We start from the raw sequence: 20,261 nt of genomic DNA on the forward strand, positions 1-20,261 counted from the left end.
AAACATCTGCCATTTTGTTGACTTTTAACATATTTCATGACTTTTCAGGACTTGGCTAGCCCCGGCAGAGAATTAGGAGTGGTCAATACTTTTTGCATCTACCCTGTCATTTCCATTTTCACTGTAGCCACCCTACTTCAAGCCCTCATTTCTTCTTGTTTAGGGTATAATAATAGCCTTCTAACTGATGTCCCTGCCTCTCTCTAGTCTATACTGTCTACAGAGACCCCTTCATAGGGCTGTCTCAATAATCTTCCTAATGCACTAGACTATAAACCTTTAGTGGGATCCTGTTGCCTATACAATAATGTGTAAACTCCTGATCCTGACTTTCAAGGCTCTCCATAATCTTAATTCTAACCACTTTTTCAGCCCTATCACATAGAACTCCCTGTTAACACACATTATTACATTTCATTTTTCTCATTCTTCTCTCTTGTTTCTTTGCCTCTGTTAAGATTGTTCCTTTTATCTGGAATTGACTCTCCCCTTGTCCAATTTGGACTTTTTATCAAAGTCCATTTCAGGTGCCATTCCCTTCAGGGAGGCCTTTCCTAAGAAGTTGCATGGAGAAAAAACATGGTACAGTGGAAAGAGCATTTTCTCTGCAGTTAGAGGACTGGAGTTCAGATTCTTACTCTTCCACTTACCACAGGTATGATCTTAGGCAAATTGTTTAACCCATCTGGGCCACATTTCCTTCATCCATAAAATAAGGAGGTTGGACTAGGTGGCATATGAGGTCCTTTCCAGCAATATATCTGTGATTCTATGGTTCTTGTCAGGTGTGAGTGGATTTCTCCTGAAGTTTCTCATAATACTTTTTTTTTTATTGATGACTTTAGCTTTGACATCACTTTCATTTCTGAATATGGTCTTAGGATTTCCCTACTGAGCAAGTCTTTCCTTTTAAAGGAATTCTATATTGTGGGCATTTTAGTATTTATAGAGTGGTTTTTGACATCTTAGCCATCAGAACTATATTGGAGATATTTGGTGGAAAGATGTTTTCCCTCAATTGACAGTTTCCCCTACTCTAGCTGCTTTGATTTTTTTTGTAAAAGCTATTCAATTTCATTTAGTAGGCATTGACTGTTTCATCTTTTATGATGTGTGATCTCTTTTTGTTTAAGACTTCCTTCTTAAGTATAATGACTAAAATTACCTGTATCTGTTACAATCAAAATAAGATAAACTGAGGCACAAAATTCTGAGCATGATCAATTTATCAGTAAAGTGTGCCAATAAATAGCATCTCAGCTTCCTCAGCAAAGCTAAGACCCCAAACTAAGGGGATATCTCTTTTTTATAGTTTTGGGGAGTACAGAACAAAGAGCAGGACTTTGTAAGTGAGGAACAAGTTATGATTGGTTAAAAGAACTCAGCATCATGAATAGTGAAATCAATATGATTGGTTACAGAGTGGAGGCATGGGGAACAATAGGAAATCAGGAATGCCGAGCTAGCTCCAGTGACTAAGAAATGTTCATTGTTTAAGTCCGCCTGGAAGGTATGAGATAGTGGACCAGATTTCTTTGGATAGCAGAACTGACATCCTTGAAGGCTGGTGAAAGATACTCAACCAGAATCCTTGATGTCCATCTGCAGCTTTCAAAGATAAACAGATTTCTTTGAGGCAAGTTATTAACAAAAGAACTGGACTTTCAAACTTTTTTTAAAACTTTTTTTAATTTTTAATTTTTTTTGGACTTTTAAACTTAACTCATTATAGGCCAGCCAAATTCTGAACTAAATTTAGAGAAAAACTTACAAGATTTAGGTAGTTATAGGACAAAATCAACTAACTATAAATTTGGTGTCGTTGTTTAGTCATTTTTCAGTTGTGTCTGACTCTTCATGATCCAATTTGGGGTTTTCTTGGCAAAGATACTGGAGTAGTTTGCTATTTCCTTCTCCAGTTCATTTTAGAAATAAGAAAACTGAGGCACAAAGGGTTTAAGTGACTTGCTCAGGATCCCACAGCTAGTAATTGTCTAAGGTTGTATTTGAACTCCAGTCTTCCTGACTCCAGGCCTGGCACTCTATCTATTGTACCACCTACCTGCCTAACTGTAAATAGACCAATTGAAAGGTGATACCAAATCAGCCTGATTATTTCATATCCTTTATCTTCCAATTTAAAAAATCTAATTGCTATATTTTGGTTTTTGTTTTTTTTTATATAACTGTCATCTTGAAATATATCTCTCCATTTACCTGAGAGCCATCTCTTATATGAGGTGTTTGAAGAGAAGGGGAGGGGAAGGTGTGTGGAGAGAGAGAAAAGGGTGAGTAAAGGGAGAAAAGCACCCTATTATCTCAGACTGACAGTGAATCTGCAGTGCTCCCTATTTATTTTTCCCACCTCTGCAAAGAAGAAAAGGAAGAACATTATCTTCTCTCTTCTTTGGGGCCAAGGTTGATCATTATGATTACATGAAGTTCAGTTTGGAGTTAGTTTTGTTATTGTCCTTTCCATTTAACATTTTTGTCGTTATGGTGTATGTTGTTTTCCATATTCTACTTTACTTTATATCAGTTCATATAAATCTTACCATACTTCTCTGTATTTTTTATTATTGGTTTCTTATTCCAATGCGTTTGAGTACCACAATTTGTTCAGCCTCATAATCTTCTCATAGGTTTATGCTATCCCCAAGGGTTCCAACAGCCCCTTTCTATCTATAGGACAATAGACTTTTCAAATAGTTAATTTTCCAGGCCAAACTGCGGTCCCATTCTCTCTTTGAAGGTAAGATCTCTTTAAAGATCATCTCTTTACCCATGGGAGCATTCATCACCATGAAAGTCAAGTCTCTTTCCTTTCTTCCCATTTCAATCCTTTCCCCTCTCTTCCTCATCTAGTCCACTATTGACTTGTCTCTGAGACCATAGAGATCACCATCTCTTCTATGCTAGTTTTTTATTTGACTGGCACATCACACAGTCCTCTATATACCTTGATGCCTCCTCCTTTTCATATAGTTTGTCATGTTGTAATATGGTTCCACAAATCCACCGCCCCCCTCTTTCCAAACAACAACAACAACAACAACAACAACAACAACAACATTGATTAATCTGTAGGCAAAATTTTGCTAGGTTCTATACATAGTGCCCCATCTGCCTTTTCATTGTTACTTCTATCAGATTTCTCCCTTCACCACTGGCTCCTTGTGAAAAGGTAATCAGGAGAAGATTTAGATCAGTAGAGAGTTGTGTATTTAGGGACATGGAAAGAAGGGGGAAGCCCTGCCCATAGGACAGTGTTCTCTCTGATACCTGCAGTACTTAGTATTGTTTTGGGATTGAGACACAATGGAAAAGGGGAATCTATGAGGCAAGTCCCACAAGTCAGTGGCAGAAACTGCCTAGGTGGGAGAGACTAGAATGGATACCTTGGAAGCTTTGATTATATGAGGAAAAGAGAGTGACCAGATAATTATGGGCATCATGAATCAGAATGAAGGTCTAGATTAGACTGAAAGAGAGGGTAGATAATGAAGAGAATGAGAGAAATCTTTTTTGGAAAAGAGCACAAAAAGTGAATGAAAAAAACCTAATGAACAGTATTAGGAAAGCGAGGAAGCGGAATTCTGCTTGATTAACTGAGAGGAAAAATGGAAGTAAAGATTTATATAACCATATAAAAGCAGGAGAGAAAAGGGAACTAATAAACAGAACCCTAAAAGCAAAAGGGTAACACATGAGAGGAGGTGATCAGGGTGAGGGGAAGACAGGCAGTACTAATAGGGCCACCTTAAAAAAATTAAAAATTGGGGCAGCTAGGAGGCACAGTGGATAGAGCACCTGCCCTGAAGTCAGGACGACCTGAGTTCAAATCTGGCCTCAGACCAAACACTTGACACTTACTAGCTCTGTGACCCTGGGCAAGTCACTTAACCCCAATTGCCTAAAAAGAAAAAAAAAATACATAAAAAAACAAGGAAAAGATATTATCCTGAAAGGAACCATAAGCAACAAACCAATATCAGTAATACACCTATATGTTCCAAATGCCTTAGCATTCAAATTCAGAAAAGAGAAATTATGAGCTTCAAAAAGACATAAAAAAAGACACAGTAGTGACAGGAGTTAAATATCACTCTTCTGTTTTGGATAAGCCTAATAGGAAGGTAACAAAAAAGGAAAATAAAGAAATGAAAAAATTGCTGGAGCAGCTGTAGTTAAAAAACTTAATGACATCTTTTAAATGAGACAGGAAAAGAGTATATACACATATGTCTCAGCACTACATGGAACTTTTACAAATATTTACTATGGCACAGAGATGTTGTAAACAAATGTTAAAATGCAGAAATAGTTAATACATCCTTTGCAGATCATATCACAATAAAAATAGAAATTGGTTCAGGGCCCACAAATAAAAGATATAGGCACAAATGAAGCTTTAACAATGAAATTTTAATTAATGAGTAGGTCAAATAAAAAAATATAGAAACAATAACACTGTGTAAAAAAAATGCTATTGATAAAACAGCATGCCAAAATTTCTGGAGTGCCCCTAATGCAGTTCTCAGGTTGAAAATCATATCCTTATAAACATACATTAAAAAGACAGAAAAAGAGAGGATTAATGAACTGAATATAGATAAAAAATTTTGAGACCAACAAATAAACCTAAAATAAACTCAAGAGTTGATAAATTAGAGGGCAGGTAAAGTAGAAAGAAACAAAAAAAAATGGCTTAGAAATGATAAGTAAAACAAAAGCTGGTTCTTTGAAAAAAACTAATAAAATTGATAACCCCTTAGCCAATCTTATTTTTTTTTTAAAAAAAAAAGAGAAATCAAATCAATAAAATTGCAAATTTGCAAGGTAAAATCATAGCAAAACTAGAAGAAATAAAAAGAATGATCAGACCAAGGTAAACTGAGGCAGAACTCTGAGCAGTTTCAGTTTATTAGGGAAACTGGTGGTCCTTAAGACACTGGATCGGAGACTCACCTTTGCACACCTTTTGCCCGAAGGTTGCGAATATTTACAGGGAATGAGAGCACTAAAAATAAATTGAGGTGGTACAATTCTTTGATTGGTCAATTCCCAAAGGGGGAAATCCACATGATTGGTCAAAGGGAAATGTCCATCAATCATCAAAGTTTAATCATTTCCACATGCCATCAATCATTAGTGTTTAGTGAACAAGATTCTGGGATTTTTCCACCAGTGTATTATGAACATTAGGCTCAAAAGAACAAAGTAAAATGGGAAACTGGTTTTCTGGAACACAGCAGCTCTCAGAGTCCAAGTCTCTATCTCAATCCTTAACACAGGTTAATACTGGCCTATAAATCTATATAATATAAATTTATCTCATAAAAAATTGAAAAGCAATATAATCATCAATACATGGATATTATCATCAATACATGATGGACTAAATCTGACCTACGTAATTTTTATTTTAACAACTAACCTTAATTCTGTGCTATTTATCCTACAGATTATCACTAATACCCATAGACAATAACAGTGAACTGAGTAGATACTGATCATATTGAGTAGGAGTTTCAAAATTATTCTCACAAAATAGGTAATACTTATACTTTTGTAATGAATCTAAAAAATTTGGAAAAAAAGAGCCCTACCAGAATTCTTTTATGAGTCAAATATAGTCCCTATGCTTAAAGCAGTGGAGGAAAAAAGGCCCAGAAAGAAAACTATAGGCCTGTGTCATTAATGAACATTGACTCAAACTTTTTTTTTTAATAAAATCCCATGAAACAGGCTAAAGCAATTTGTCCCCAAAAAGTCATTCATTATGATCAAGTGGGATTTGTACCAGGGATGCAAGAATGGTTCAACATGAGGCAGTCAATCAACATAATTGATTATAACCAAAAAGTCTTCTCAACAGATACAGAAAAAGCCTTTGACAGAGTATAACACTCATGTTAAATACCCTACAAAATACAGGCATAGAGGGACCTTTTTAAAAATCATAAAAAACATCTATCTGAAATCAAAAGCAAGCATGATAAGCAATGTGGATGTCCTAAAATCTTTCTAATGAATATGAGAGTGAAGTAAGCGTGCCCAGTCTCCCCACTATTATTTCATATAGTTCTAGAAATGTTTGCAATAGCAATAAGATGATAGAGAAATCAAAGGAATAAAGATAGGAAAAGAGGAGATGAAATTTTCCTTTTGCGAGGAAATTATGGTTTACTTAGACAAACCTAGAGAATCAATAAGTATGCTAATTGAGACAGTTAATAGATTCAGGAAAGTTTCAGGTTACAAAATAAATCTTCAAAACCTTACACCATTTCTGAATAATAACAAAACATAGGAAGAAATAATAGAAAAGAAAATTCCATTCTAAATAACTAAAAAATGCATAAAATATCTGGAGATTGCCCTCTCAAAGCACACACAAAAACTTGTATAAATTAATTTAAAAAGTGTTTTTTAATGAAGAAAAAAGAAAAGAAAAATAAAGAAAAAATCGAAATAGTCGGAGAAATATTTATGAGCACATGACTAGGCAATACTAATAACATTATTACCAAAATTAATGTATATTTTTAATGCTGTACCAATCAAATTACGAGATACTTTACAAAACTCAAAAAATAAAATTTATTTGGAAAAAGAAAAAATAATTAGAATATCAAGGGAAATAATGAATTAGAGATAAAGGGGGACTTTGGGCCCTTTAAGTATATTATGAAGCAACAGTCATCAGAACCATTTGATGCTGATTAAAGAACAGAGAGATATATCAATAGAACAAACTAGACAAGAGAGATTCAGAAACAGTAGAAGTTGTCAACCCAGTACTGGATAAAGAAACAAATAACCTAGGAAAAACCTCCCTATTTGATAAAAATTTCTGGGAAAATGGGAAAGCAGTCTGGCAGAAATAAGGCTTATAGCAAAACCTTATACTATATTCAGTAATACATCTTAAATATATAACATTATCTTTGATTAAAGATCATACCATAAAAAAGACAGATCATAGACATCTCATAGCTATGCAAAAGTGTTGTTTTCATAACAAAGAAGAGATAGAGCAATTGTAAATGATAAAATAGATCACTTTAATTCAAAGTGAAAAGCTTTTGCATAGTCAAAATTAATACATCTAGGATAAGAAAGGGAGGCAAAACCAAGATGGTGAAGTAAAGGCAGGGACTCACCTGAGCTCTTCCTCTTAAACAACTTTAAAATAATGTATACAAATTGAATTCTTGAGCAGCAGAATCCAAAAAAGTTGGAGTGAAGCAATTTTCCAGCCCAGGACAACTTAGGAGGTCGGCAAGAAAAAATCTGTCTCAGGGTGGTGGTCTGACTTGGAGCTTAGCATAGGCTGCACTGGGGTGCCAGGAACAGACCTTCGAAGCAGTTCATCAGCAACAGAAGCTTTGGGCACTCTCAATCCACAGACAGTAAGGGGATCAGTAAGAAGGATACTATGATGAATCCTTTGCTGTTAAGAGGTGCAGGACTGTCACACTGACCATACACAGTTACACATCACAGTCCCAAGGCTAAGAGGAGCATTAGCTCACTAGCACTTGTGGTTACAGGGGTTCATGGTCCTGGCCACAGTTCCAGGGTGGAGAAGAATATTTGTGGTCATTCACAGACCAGAACATAGTGCCAGAAAAGCAATGACCATACCTCTTCTTAGAATATACCACCTCAGAAGAACTGAAAACCTACAGACCTTCAGAGCTATCTCTGAAAACAACAGCAAGAAAGGCTCCCTCCACCCCAGGAGCAGAGCCCAACTTTAATATAAAGTTATGCCAAGAAATAGACCAGGAAAAATGAGCAAGACATAAACTCAGAAGAATACAACAAAACCAAAACAGCTACATGGAAAACATCAAATTAAAATGTGAATTGGTCACAGGCCCCCAAAAGAGTTCCTGGAAAAGCTCAAAAAGGATTTTGAAAATCAAATAAGAGAGATAAAAGAAAAGTTGGGAAATGAGAGTGATGCATGAAAATGATGAAAAGAGAGTCAGTGGTGTGATAAAGGAGACACAAAAAATACTGAAGGAAATAGCATCTTAAGAAAGAATTGACCAAATGGTAAAAGAGACACAAAAATCCACTAAAGAGAATTCCTTAATAAGTAGAGTTGACCAGATAGAAAAGGAGGTACAAAAGCTCACTGAAGAAAATAATTCCTTTAAGGAATTTGTCCACAAATAAAAGCTAATGACTCCATGAGACATCGAGAAACAATAAAACAAAATCAAAAGGAAAAATAGAAGAAAGTGTGAAATATCTTATTAACAGAAAAAAAAAACTTACCAGGAAAATAGATCAAGGAGAGATAATTTAAGAATTATTGGATTGCCTGAAAGCCATGATTAAAAAAAAAAAAGCCTAGACATCATCTTTCAAGAAATTATCAAGGAAGACTTCCCTGATATCTTAGAACTAGAGGGTAAAATAGAAATCTAAATAATCCATTGATCACTGTATCTTAAAATGAAAACTCCCAGGAATATTAGAGCCAAGTCGCAAAGCTCTCAGGTTAAGGAGAAAATATTGCAATCATCCAGAAAGAAACAGTTCAAACATTGTGGAGCTGCAGATAACAGCAGCTTCTACACTAAAGGATCAGAGGGTTTAGAACATGATATTGCAGAGTGCAAAGGAGCTAGGATTACAGCCAAGAATCACCTGCCCAGTAATACTGAGGATAATCTTTCAAGGGGAAAATACAGATATTCAATGAAATAAAGGACTTTCAAGCTTTCCTGATGAAAAGACCAAAGCTGAATAGAAAATAGAAATACAAGACTCAAGAGAAGCATGGAAAGGTCAACAGGAAAGAAAAATCATAAAGGATTCTATAAGATTAAATTGTTTACATTCCTACATGGGAAGATGATACTTGTGACTCCTAAGAACTTTCTCATTATTAGGGCAGTTAGAAGGTGTATACATCGACAGAGGGCATGATGTGAATTGATTATGATGGGATGATTAAAAAAAATTAAAGGGTGACAAAGGAATGCGCTGGGAGAAGGGGAAAAGGAGAGATAGAGTGGAGTAAGTTATCTCACATAAAATAGGCATGAAATGAAGAACTTTTAAAGTGGATGGGAAGATGGGAGGATAGTGGATATTGCTTGAACCTTATTCCTATCAGAATTGGCTGATAGGGAATAACATATGGAGTGTGGTATAGTGGATATAGAAATCTATCTTGGACTACAGGGAAGTAGGAGGAGAGGGGACAAAAGGGAAGGGGGTGGTTAGTAGAAGGGAGGATGAATTGACGGAAGCCAAAACAGACTTTTAAGGCTATAAGAGAAAGAGAGAGTGAGAAGGCTAAACACCCACCCCAGGGGTGGGGATGGGGAAATAGGATGGAGTTTGTAATCATAACTGTGAATGTGAATGGGATGAACTAACCCATAAAACATAAGTGGATAGCGGAGTGGATTAAAAACCAGAATCCAACAATATATTGCTTACAAGAAATATACTTGAAACAGATCGACACACACACAGAGTAAAAATAAGGGGCTGGAGCAGAATTTGTTATGCTTTGGCTGGAATTAAAAAAAACCAGGGATAGCAGTCATAATCTCAGACAAAACAAAAGCAAAAATAGATCTAGTTAAAAGAGATAAGCATGAAAATTACATTTTACTAAAAGGTACTGTAGGCAGTTAAGCAATATCAATATTAAACATATTTACCAAATGGTATAGCATTCAAATTTTTAAAGGAAAAGTTAAATGAGGTAAAGTAGGAAATAGACAGTAAAACTTTACTAGTGGAGGGGCCTCAACTTTGCTCTCTCTGAACTAGATAAATTTAACCAAAAATGAACAAGAAAGAAGTTGGGATGAATAGAATTTTATAAAAGTTAGATATGATAAATATTTGGAGAAAATTGAATGGGAATAGAAAGGAATATACCTTTTTCTCAGTAGTATGTGACACCTACACAAAAATTGACCATGTATCAGGGCATGAAAACCTCACAACCAAATGCAGAAAAACAAAAATTTCAAATGCATCTTTTTCAGATCATAATATAGTAAAAATTACATTCAATAAAGGGCTGTGGAAACATAGATTAAAAATTTATTAGAGACTAAATAATCAAATCCTAAAGAATGAGTTGGTCAAAGAACAGATTATAGAAACGATCAATAATTTCATCACAGAGAATGACACCAATAAGACAGCATACCAGAATTTATGGGATGTAGCCAAAGAAGTACTTATGGAATAATTTATATGTCTAAACTCTTACATCAGTAAAATAGAGAAAAAGCAGAACAATGAATTGGGCAAAAAAGAAAAAAGCTAAAAAAAAACCAAATTCAGAATCCCCAGTTAAACACCAAATTGGAAATCCTGAAATTCAAAGAAGAGATTAATAAAATTGAAAGTAAGAAAACCATTAAATTAATAAACAAAAGAAGGAGCTGGTTTATGGGGGAAAAATCCAATAAAATAGAAAAACGATTGGTTAATTTGATGCAAAAAGGAAGGTGGGAACCAAATTATTAGTATCAAAAATGAAAAGAGTGAATTCACCACCAATGACAATGAAATTAAAGCAATTATTTGGAGCTGTTTTGTTGAATTATATGCTAATAAAACCAACACTCTAAGTGAAATGGGTGAATATTTGCAAACATTTAAGAAATCAAACAAACCATCAGTGAACTCCCTAAAAACAAATTCCCAGGACCAAATAGTTTCACAAGTGAATGCTACCAAACATTTAAAGAACAATTAATTCAAATGCTATATAAACTATTTGGAAAAATAAGTAAAGAAAGAGTCCTACCAAATTGTTTTCATGACACAAACATGGTGCTGACACCTAAATTAGGAAGAGCAAAAACTGAAAAAGAAAAGTGTAGACCAAATTCCCTAATGAACATTGATGCAAAAAATTAAAGTACTAACAAGGAGATTAGAGCAATATATCACAAAGATCATACACTCTGATCAGGTGGGATTTATACAAGGAAGGAGGAATAGTTCAATATTAGGAAAACTACCAGTATAACTACATCAGTTACAAAAACAACAAAAATTATATGATTATCTCAATAGATGCGGAAAAGCTTTCAATAAAATACAACATTTATTCTTATTAGAGACACTGGAAAAAAATGAATAAATGGAGCTTTCCTTAAAATAAGTAGTATCTTTCTAACGTCATCATAAAAGGATTATCTGTAATAAGGATAAGCTAGAAGCCTTCCCAGTAAGATCAGGGGTAAAGCAAAGATTTTTATTATCACCACTCATATTCAATATTGAAATTGTAATTTTAGCTATAGCAATTAGAGAAGAAAAAGTATTAGCATAGGCAGTGAGGAAACAAAATTAGCACTCTTTGCAGGTGATATGATGATATACTTAGAGAATCCTAGAGAATCAACTAAAAAAAAAATTGAAATTACCATCAGCAAAATTGCAGAATATAAAATACACTCACATAAATCATCAGCATTTCTATGTATTTCCAACAAAGTCTGGCAGCAAGATATAGAAATAGAAATTCTATTTAAAATAACTGTAGACAGTATAAAATACTTCAGAGTCTACCTGCCATGATAAACCCAGGAACTAATTGAACTCAATTACAAAACATTTTTACCCAAATAAAATCAGATCCAAACAATTAGAGAAATATTAATTGTTCATGGGTGGACTGAGCCCATATAATAAAAATGGCAATTCTATCTAAATTAATTTACTTGTTCAGTGCAATGAAACTACTAAAAAATATTTTACAGAGCTAGAAAAAAAATAAAAAATTCGTCTGTAAGAACAAAAAGTTATACTTAGAGAATCCTAGAGAATCAAGTAAAAAACTACTTGAAATAATAAATAACTTTAGCAAAATTGCAGGATATAAAATAAACCCACACAAATCATTTGCATTTCTATGTATTACTAACAAAACCCAACAGCAGGAGATAGAGAAATTCCATTTAAAATTACTGTAGACCTTATAAAATATTTAGGAGTCCACCTGCCAAAACAAACCCAGGAACTAACTATATGAACACAATTACAAAACATTTTTTTGCACAAATAAAGTCAGATCTAAATAATTGGAAAAACATCAGTTGCTTATGAGTAGGCTGAGCTAATATAATAAAAATGACAATTCTACCTAAATTAATTTACTTATTCAGTGCCATACCAATCAAACTACCAAAAAATTTATTTTATAGAGCTAGAAAAAATAATAACAAGATTCATCTGGAAGAACAAAAGGTCCGGAATATCAAGGGAACTAGTGAAAAGAAATGCTAGGGAAGGTGACCTAGCCATACCAGATCTTATATTGTATTATAAAGCAGCAATCATCAAAACTACTTGGTACTGGATAAGAAATAGAGTGGTAGATCAGTGAAATAGCTTAGGTACACAAGACACAGTAGTTAATGACTATAGTAATCTACTGTTTGATAAACCCAAAGACCCCAGCTTCTGGGATTAGAACTCACTAATGGAAAAAAAATTGCTGGGAAAACTGGAAAAGAGTATGGCAGAAACTAGGCATAGGCCAACATCTTACACCATATACCAAAATAAAGTCAAAATAGGTACACAATTTAGATATAGAGGCTGATACTATAAGCAAACTGGGAGAGCAAGGAATAATTTACCTGTCAGATTTATGGAGAACAGAGGAATTTATGAACAAAGAAGAGATAGAGAACATTATGAAATACAAAATGGATAATTTTGATTACATTAAATTGAAAAAATTTTGCACAAAGCCAATGCAACCAAGATTAAGAGGGAACCAGAAAACTGGGAAAGAATTTTTACAGCCAGTGTCTCTGATAAGGGCCTCATTTCTAAAATATATAGAGAACCAAGTCAAATTTATAAGAATACAAGTCATTCCCCAGTTGATAAATGGTCAAAGGATATGAACAGGCAGTTTTCAGAGTAAGAAATTAAAGCTATCTATAGTCATATGAAAAAATGCCCTAAAGCACTATTGATTAGAGAAATGCAAATCAAAATGACTCTGAGGTACCACATCACATCTATCAGATTAGGTAACATGACAAAACAGGAAAATGATAAATGTTGAAGATGTGGGAAAATTGGAACACTAATGCATTATTGTTGGAGTTGTGAACTGATCCAACCATTTTGGAGAGCAATTTGGAACTATTCCCAAAGGATTGTAAAAATGTGCATACCCTTTGACCCCTAACTTTGATAGACTTAGCTTTTCTTAGCAATGCAAGGATAGACTCATGATAGAAAATTTCTATCCACATCCAGAGGAAGAACTGTGGAGTCTGACTACAGATAGAAACATACTATTTGCTCTTTTTTTTTCTTCTGTTTTTTTCTTTCTTACGGTTCTATTGGTTCTAATTCTTCTTTAAAACATGACTAATGTGAAAATATGTTTAATAGAAATGTATATGGAGAGCCTATATCAAATTGCACGCAGTCTTGGGGAGAAGGCAGGAAGGAAGGGAGAGAAAATTTAAAACCCAAAGGCTTATGGAAGTGAATGTTGAAAATGAAAAATAAATTAATAAAATAATAATAAAAAGAGGAAAAGGTTCAGAATAACAAGAAAATCAGTAAGAAAAAAACAGTGTGAAAGAAGGTGGCCTCGCAATATGAGATATGAAACTGTTTCAAAGCAGTAATCATGTAGACAATTAGTTACTGGCTAAAAAATAGACTGGAGGACCAATGGAATAGATTAGATACAAAATACTAAGTAATAAATGACCATAGTAATGTAGTTTTTGATAAGTGCAAAGATCCAAGCTTTTGGGACAAGAACTCATTATTTGACCAAAATTGCAGGGAAAACTTGAAAACAGTTTAACAGAAAATAGGGTATATGTATATTATATGTATATACTCACACTGTATAACAAGATAAGGTCAAAATGGGTATATGGTTTAGACAGAAAGTGTGATATCAAGTAAATTCGGGGAGAATATTTTGTCTGTCAGATATATGGATAAGGGAATAATTTATGACAAAACAAGAGATAGCATTATAGGAAGTAACAATAGATAATTTTGATTTCATTAAATTATAAAGGTTTTGCATAAACAAATTGAATATAGCCAACATTAAAAGAAAAGCAAAAAATGAGGAAAATTCATAGCAAGTTTCTTAGATAAAGGCCTTATTTCTCAAATATGTAGAGAACTGAATCAAATTTATAATATGAATCATTCCCCAATTGATAAATAGTCAAACCATATGAACAGGCAGTTTTCAGATGAAGACATCAAAGCTGTCTATAGCCATATAAAAATAGTCTAAATCACTATTGATTAGAGAAACACAAATTAAAACAACTCTGAGGTACCACTTCATATCTATTGAATTCGCTAATTTGAGAGAAGATGTTGGGGGCATGTGGAAAAATTGGGACACTTATGCACTATTGGTAGAGTTGTGAAATGATTAAACCATTCTGGAGAGTGATTTGGAACTATGCCCAAAGGGTAATTCCAATTCCAATATGCATGCTCTTTTAACCAGCAATAACACTACTAGGTCTATATCCCAAAGAGATTAAAAAATAAAAAATAAAAAGGAAAAGTATCTATATGTACAAAAATATTTATAGCAGCTCTTTTTGTGGTGGCAAAGAATTGGAAATTGAGAGTATACTCAGCAATTGGGGAATGGATGAACAAGTTGGGATATATAACTGATGGAATACTGTTGTGCTATAAGAAATGACCAGCATGGGGGCAGCTAGGTGGTGCACTGGATAGAGCACTGGCCCTGGAGTCAGGAGGACCTGAGTTCAAATTCGGCCTTATACCAAACACTTGACACTTACTAGCTGTGTGACCCTGGGCAAGTCACTTAATACCAAATTGCCTTTAAAAAAAAGAAAGAAAGAAACGACTAGCAGGAGAGTTTCAGAAAAACCTGGAAAGCCATATGAGTTGATGCAAAGTGAAGTGAACAGAATCAGGAGTGCATTGTACACAGTAACCACAACATTTTATAATGATCAACTGTGAATGATTTAGCTTGTTCTCAGCAATACTGTGATCCAAGACAGTTCCAAAGGACTTATGATGAAAAATGCTATCCACCTCCAGAGAAAGAACTGATAGAGTCTGAATGAGATCTAAGCATACTTTTTTTTTTGGTGAGGCAGCTAGGGTTAAGTGACTTGCCAGGACCACACAGCTAGTAAGTGTCGAGTCGGATTGTGAGGTTGGTTTTGAACTCCGGTCCTCCTGACTCTAGGCCCCATGCTCTATCCTCTGTGCCACCTAGCTGCTCCTTAGGAATACTTAAAAAAATTTTTATTTTAGTTTTTGGTTTGTGTACAACACTTGCATCATGGCTAATGTGGGAATTTTTTTCTTATGACTGCATATATATAATCTATATTAAAATTTTGCCTTTTCAAGGAGGGGATAAATAAGAGAAGGAGGAAGATAATTTGGAACTCAAAACTTAAAAAAAAGAATGTTAAAAATTGTTTTTATATGTTACTGGAAAAAATAAAATATAAAAATATTTTTAAAAAGAAAAAAGTAAACACAAGGGAAACTTTTAGAAATAGTGGCATATTTCTAGTTTGCAGAGAGCAAGCTACTAGATTTGGAGAAATTGAAGAAGGGAGAGTGCAGACAGTAGAAGAAGCAGTCTGCTGGAGAAAATGAGATTGGATTAAGGTTGCATTTAGAGTTATTTACCTTGGTAAGGAGAAGTGCCAGAGAAAGGGGTTAAGGAGAGATAGTGGGGCAAGATGTCAGAATGATGTGAAAAGAAGATAGGAGAAGAGAGTTTTCATCAAATAGCTTCCATTTTTGGGGTCAAGTATTAGATTTTTCTCAACTGAGAGTGTGGTAAGATGGATATTCCCTGGAAGGTTTTAGGATAGATGAAAATGTTTAGAATAACTGCTGTGGTGAGTAGGATAGTGAATGGACTAGAAAAGGACTATGGTGCTCTAGGGAAGGCGCAGTTGAGATCATGTAATAAATTTGTCATGCACCCATTCAGCACTGTTCTATGATTTTCTCCAGTACTGTTCAGCATTGCATGAATAGGAGTAAAGGCATCCAACAAAGGGAATAATTCAAAGTTGGGGTTAGGCCAGGCATAATCAGTCAAAAGAGAAGGTGTCATGGGAATTTTTTTAAAAGCATTTTTATATATATATTTATTTATTTATTTTAGTTTTCAGCCTTCACTTCCTCAAGATTTTGAGTTCCAAATTTTCTCCCCATCTCTCCCTTTCCTCCACCCCAAGATGGCATGCATTCTGAATACCCCTTCTACCAATCTGCCATCCTTTCTATCACTGCGCCCCCCCAACCTCTTATCGCCTTCCCCTTCAATTTTCCTGTAGAGCAGGATAGATTGCTATACTCCATTGCCTGTATATCTTGTTTCCCAGTTGCATGTAAAAACAATTTTTAACATTCCTTTTTAAAACTTTGCGTTCCAAATTCTCTCTGATCCTCCCTCTCTGCCCACCCTCATTGATAAGACAAGCAATTTGATATTGATTATACATGTGTAGTCATGCAAAACACTTCCATAATAGTCATGTTGTAAAAGACTAATTATATTTTCCTCCATCCTATCCCATCCTCCATTTATTCTATTCTCTCCTTTGACCCTGTCCCTCTTCAAAAATGTTTGCTTCTGATTACCCCCTCCCCCAACCTACCCTCCCTTATATTATCCCCACTCCCAATCCCTTTTCCCCTGTTTTACTATAAGGTAAGACAGATTTCCATAGCCAGTTGAGTGTGTATGTTATTCCCTCCTTAAGCCAAATCCAGTGAGAATAAGATTCACTCATTCCTTCTCACCTCCCCCTCTTCCCCTTGACTGTAAAAGCTTTTTCTTGTTTCTTTTATGTGAGATAATTTACCCCCATTCTACCTCTCTCTTTCTCCTTCTCCCAGAGTACAATCCTCTCTCACCTCTTAATTTTATTTTTTAGATATCATCCCTTCATATTCACCTCACTCTGTGCCCTGTTTGTATATATATATGTTCCCTCCAAATACCCTCATACTGAGAAAGGTCTCATGAGTTACAAATATCATCTTTCCGTGTAGGAATGTAAACAGTTCAACTTTAATAAGTCTCTTATGATTTCTCTTTCCTGTTTACCTTTTCATGGTTCTCTTGAATCTTGTATTTGAAAGTCAAATTTTCTCTTCAGCTCTGGTCTTTTCATCAAGAATGCTTGAAAGTCCTCTGTTTCATTGAATGTCCAGTTTTTCTCCTAAAGAATTATACTCAGTTTTGTTGGGTAGGTGATTCTTGGTTTTCATCCTGCCCCCTTTGACTTCCAGAATATCATATTCTAAACCCTTATCCCTTAATGTAGAAGCTGCTAAATCTTGTGTTACTCTGATTGTGTTTCTACAATACTTGAATTGTTTCTTTCTAGCTGCTTGCAATATTTTCTCCTTGACCTGGGAACTCTGGAATTTGACCATATTATTCCTAGGAGTTTTCCTTTTGGGATCTCTTTCAGGAGGTGATCAGTGGATTCTTTCACTTTCTATGTTACCCTCTGGTTCTAGAATATCAGGGCAATTTTACTTGATAATTTCTTGAAAGATGATGTCTAGGCTTTTTTTTTTTTTTAAATCATGGCTTTCAGGTAGTCCAATAATTTTTAAATGGTCTTTCCTGGATCTATTTTCCAGATCAGTTGTTTTTCCAGTGAGGTATTTCACGTTGTCTTCTATTTTTTTCATTCTTTTGGTTTTGTTTTATAATTTCTTGATTTCTCATAGAATCATTTGCTTCCATTTGCTCCATTCTAATTTTTAAGGAACTAATTTCTTCAGTGAGCTTTTGGACCTCCTTTTCCATTTGGCCAATTCTGCTTTTTAAGGCATTCTTCTCATTGGCCTTTTGGACCTCTTTTGCCATTTGGGTTAGTCTGTTTTTTAAGACCTTTCCTATTGACCATCCAGGTTCTCTTGGACTGGAAATTTATTTCACTGTTATCTTTTTGTGGGTTCTGCTGCTCTAGAATGTGTTTAGAGTAATTTTTTTACAGTTATTTGGAGGGGTTTAGGGGAGAGCTCAAGCAAGTTACTGCTTTTACTCTATCGTCTTGGCTCCACCCCACCCTCCCGCAGTGTCATGGGAATTTGAGTATAGACAGCTGTGTACAGTTGAATTGATTGACCAAGCGATCCAGATTGGGAAGAAAAGAAAGTTTAGCTGATATTTGGTTGGTATCCTGGGAAAGAACTCAAAAGTATATTAATTAGATGATGACCAGTGGGGTTTAGGTTATAACATAAGAGAAAAAGTTGAAATGATTAAAGGCTATGATCAGATGAAGGAATTTCAGAGTACATGAACATGGAAGTTAAACACTTGGTGTAGTAGTAGGTCATGGGAGTTAAGTAGATTAAGTGGATATTAAGGTATTTGAGGAAGAACCAAATATGTATGTTAAAAAGGCCACAAACTGCAGCTGGAAGCAAGGACTGGGTAGTGTGTGGGGAAGTTTTTAGCACACCTAGGGAAGCATACTATTTGAGAACTGGTATGTAAATGCTTAATAAATATTAGTTGGCAGAATAAACCCAAACCCCTAACCCTTCTGTACATTTAAAAAATTAACATGTAATAACATTATATACATATAACAGAATTTTAAGAATTTAATTTTTTTCTCCTAATGTTGGTGCTTTTAGGTTTGGGAAGTTGCTTTAATAATGATAGTAAGTCTTCTTTCTGTTTTTATGTTGCAGCTTTAGTCGTAAGTACAACTTCAGCTGGATTTGTGTTGGCTCCAGTACCTTTTGACTTATATTGTTTCCTGCTCGCCTCTGTTGGAACAGGCCTTGCATCTTGTGCAGCTAACTCCATTAATCAGGTTAGTTCATTATTTTTATTTGGTTTGTAAAAGTGTCTCTTCTTGGCTATACCATGTGGTATAAGTTATATAACTTATAGCTATAGGTGGTTATGTAGAAACAGAGGTGTTTTCTGAAAGAAAAAGGAGGAGATTGAATTTATAGTAATAAATAGGCATAAGCATATGTTTGAGAAAAATATCAATTTGGCTTTTCTCTTTAATATAGGTTATAACCACAATTATAGTAGAAATGACATTTATTCACTTTTGTAAAATTACATAAATCAAAAAAAAATTACATAAATCACTTAAACCCTAACCTTAAATCTCATTTTCCTGATTTGTATTTGGTGTTTTATATCATAGCTACTTAATTCATAAAAACAGTGTTAAACTTGCTGAGAAAATGCTTTATGGTCATGTAAGAAATACAGTTAGTAATCATGTAGTATAATTGGCAACGTTAGGATTGTGTTGAAGCCAAAAATAGGTCTGATCATTTAAAGGTCTGATCTTGGGACTTGTTAATGAAATCACTTTTAAATCAGGAAACTTTATGTACCTAAACCCTTTCAGCTTACCTTGTGCTTTTTTGAAATTGAAAATGAGAAAATCCTACACGTGAAACCATTCTAATGGGGAAAGTTTATCATAGATTTGATCTAAACATCAGACTAAACATCAGGCCTTTCCCCTACGTTATCTACCTCAAATGACCTAGAATGTATGGGTGAAAAATTGGTTGTGTGGCCTCACTTTCTACTCCAAGTATATCTTGGTTTTTGTTTTTCATTTTTTTTGTTTTTAATAATTTATTTATTTTTAGTTTTTAACATTCACTTCCATAAGATTTTGAGTTTTAAATTTTCTCCCCATCTCTTCCTTCTCCCTTTCCCAAGATGGTGTGCAATCTGATATAGGCTCTAGTTATACATTTATATTAAACACATTTTCACATTGGTCATGATGTAAAGAAGAATTAGAATCAATGGGAGGAACCATGAGAAAAGAAACAAAACAAAACAACAAAAGAAAAGGAGAGCAAATAGTATGCTTCCATCTGCATTCAAACTCCAAAATTCTTTTTCTGAATGTGGATAGCACTCTCCATCATGAGTCTTTTGGAGTTGTCTAAGATCCTTGCGTTGCTGAGAAGAGCCAAGTCTGTCAAAGTTAGTCATCACACAGTGTGGCTGTTACTGTGTACAGTGTTTTCTTGGCTCTGCTCACCTCACTTCAACATCAGTTCACATAAGTCTTTCAAGATTTTTAAGCAACGTATTGTAGGATTATGGTTCTTAATCCACTCTGCTATCCACTTACATTTTATAGGAGAGTTCATCCCATTCACATTTACAATTATGATTATTATCTGCGTCTTTCTCTCCATCCTATCTCTCCCCCCACACTCCT

At 34.5% G+C, this 20,261-nt stretch overlaps 1 protein-coding gene across 1 annotated transcript in view; it reads left to right on the top strand.

Moving 5' to 3' along the window:
• The window catches only part of LOC114034476 (protoheme IX farnesyltransferase, mitochondrial), a 104,622-nt gene that overhangs the window by 32,393 nt on the left and 51,968 nt on the right, over positions 1-20,261 (top strand). The window contains exon 5 of the mRNA XM_027850172.1: positions 18,742-18,866. Within this exon, the coding sequence (XP_027705973.1) occupies positions 18,742-18,866 (125 nt within the window). The remainder of the gene's footprint in view (positions 1-18,741; positions 18,867-20,261) is intronic.

This window comes from Vombatus ursinus, unplaced genomic scaffold (assembly GCF_900497805.2).
Source record: "Vombatus ursinus unplaced genomic scaffold, bare-nosed wombat genome assembly UNPS02008996.1, whole genome shotgun sequence".
NCBI lineage: Eukaryota > Metazoa > Chordata > Mammalia > Diprotodontia > Vombatidae > Vombatus > Vombatus ursinus.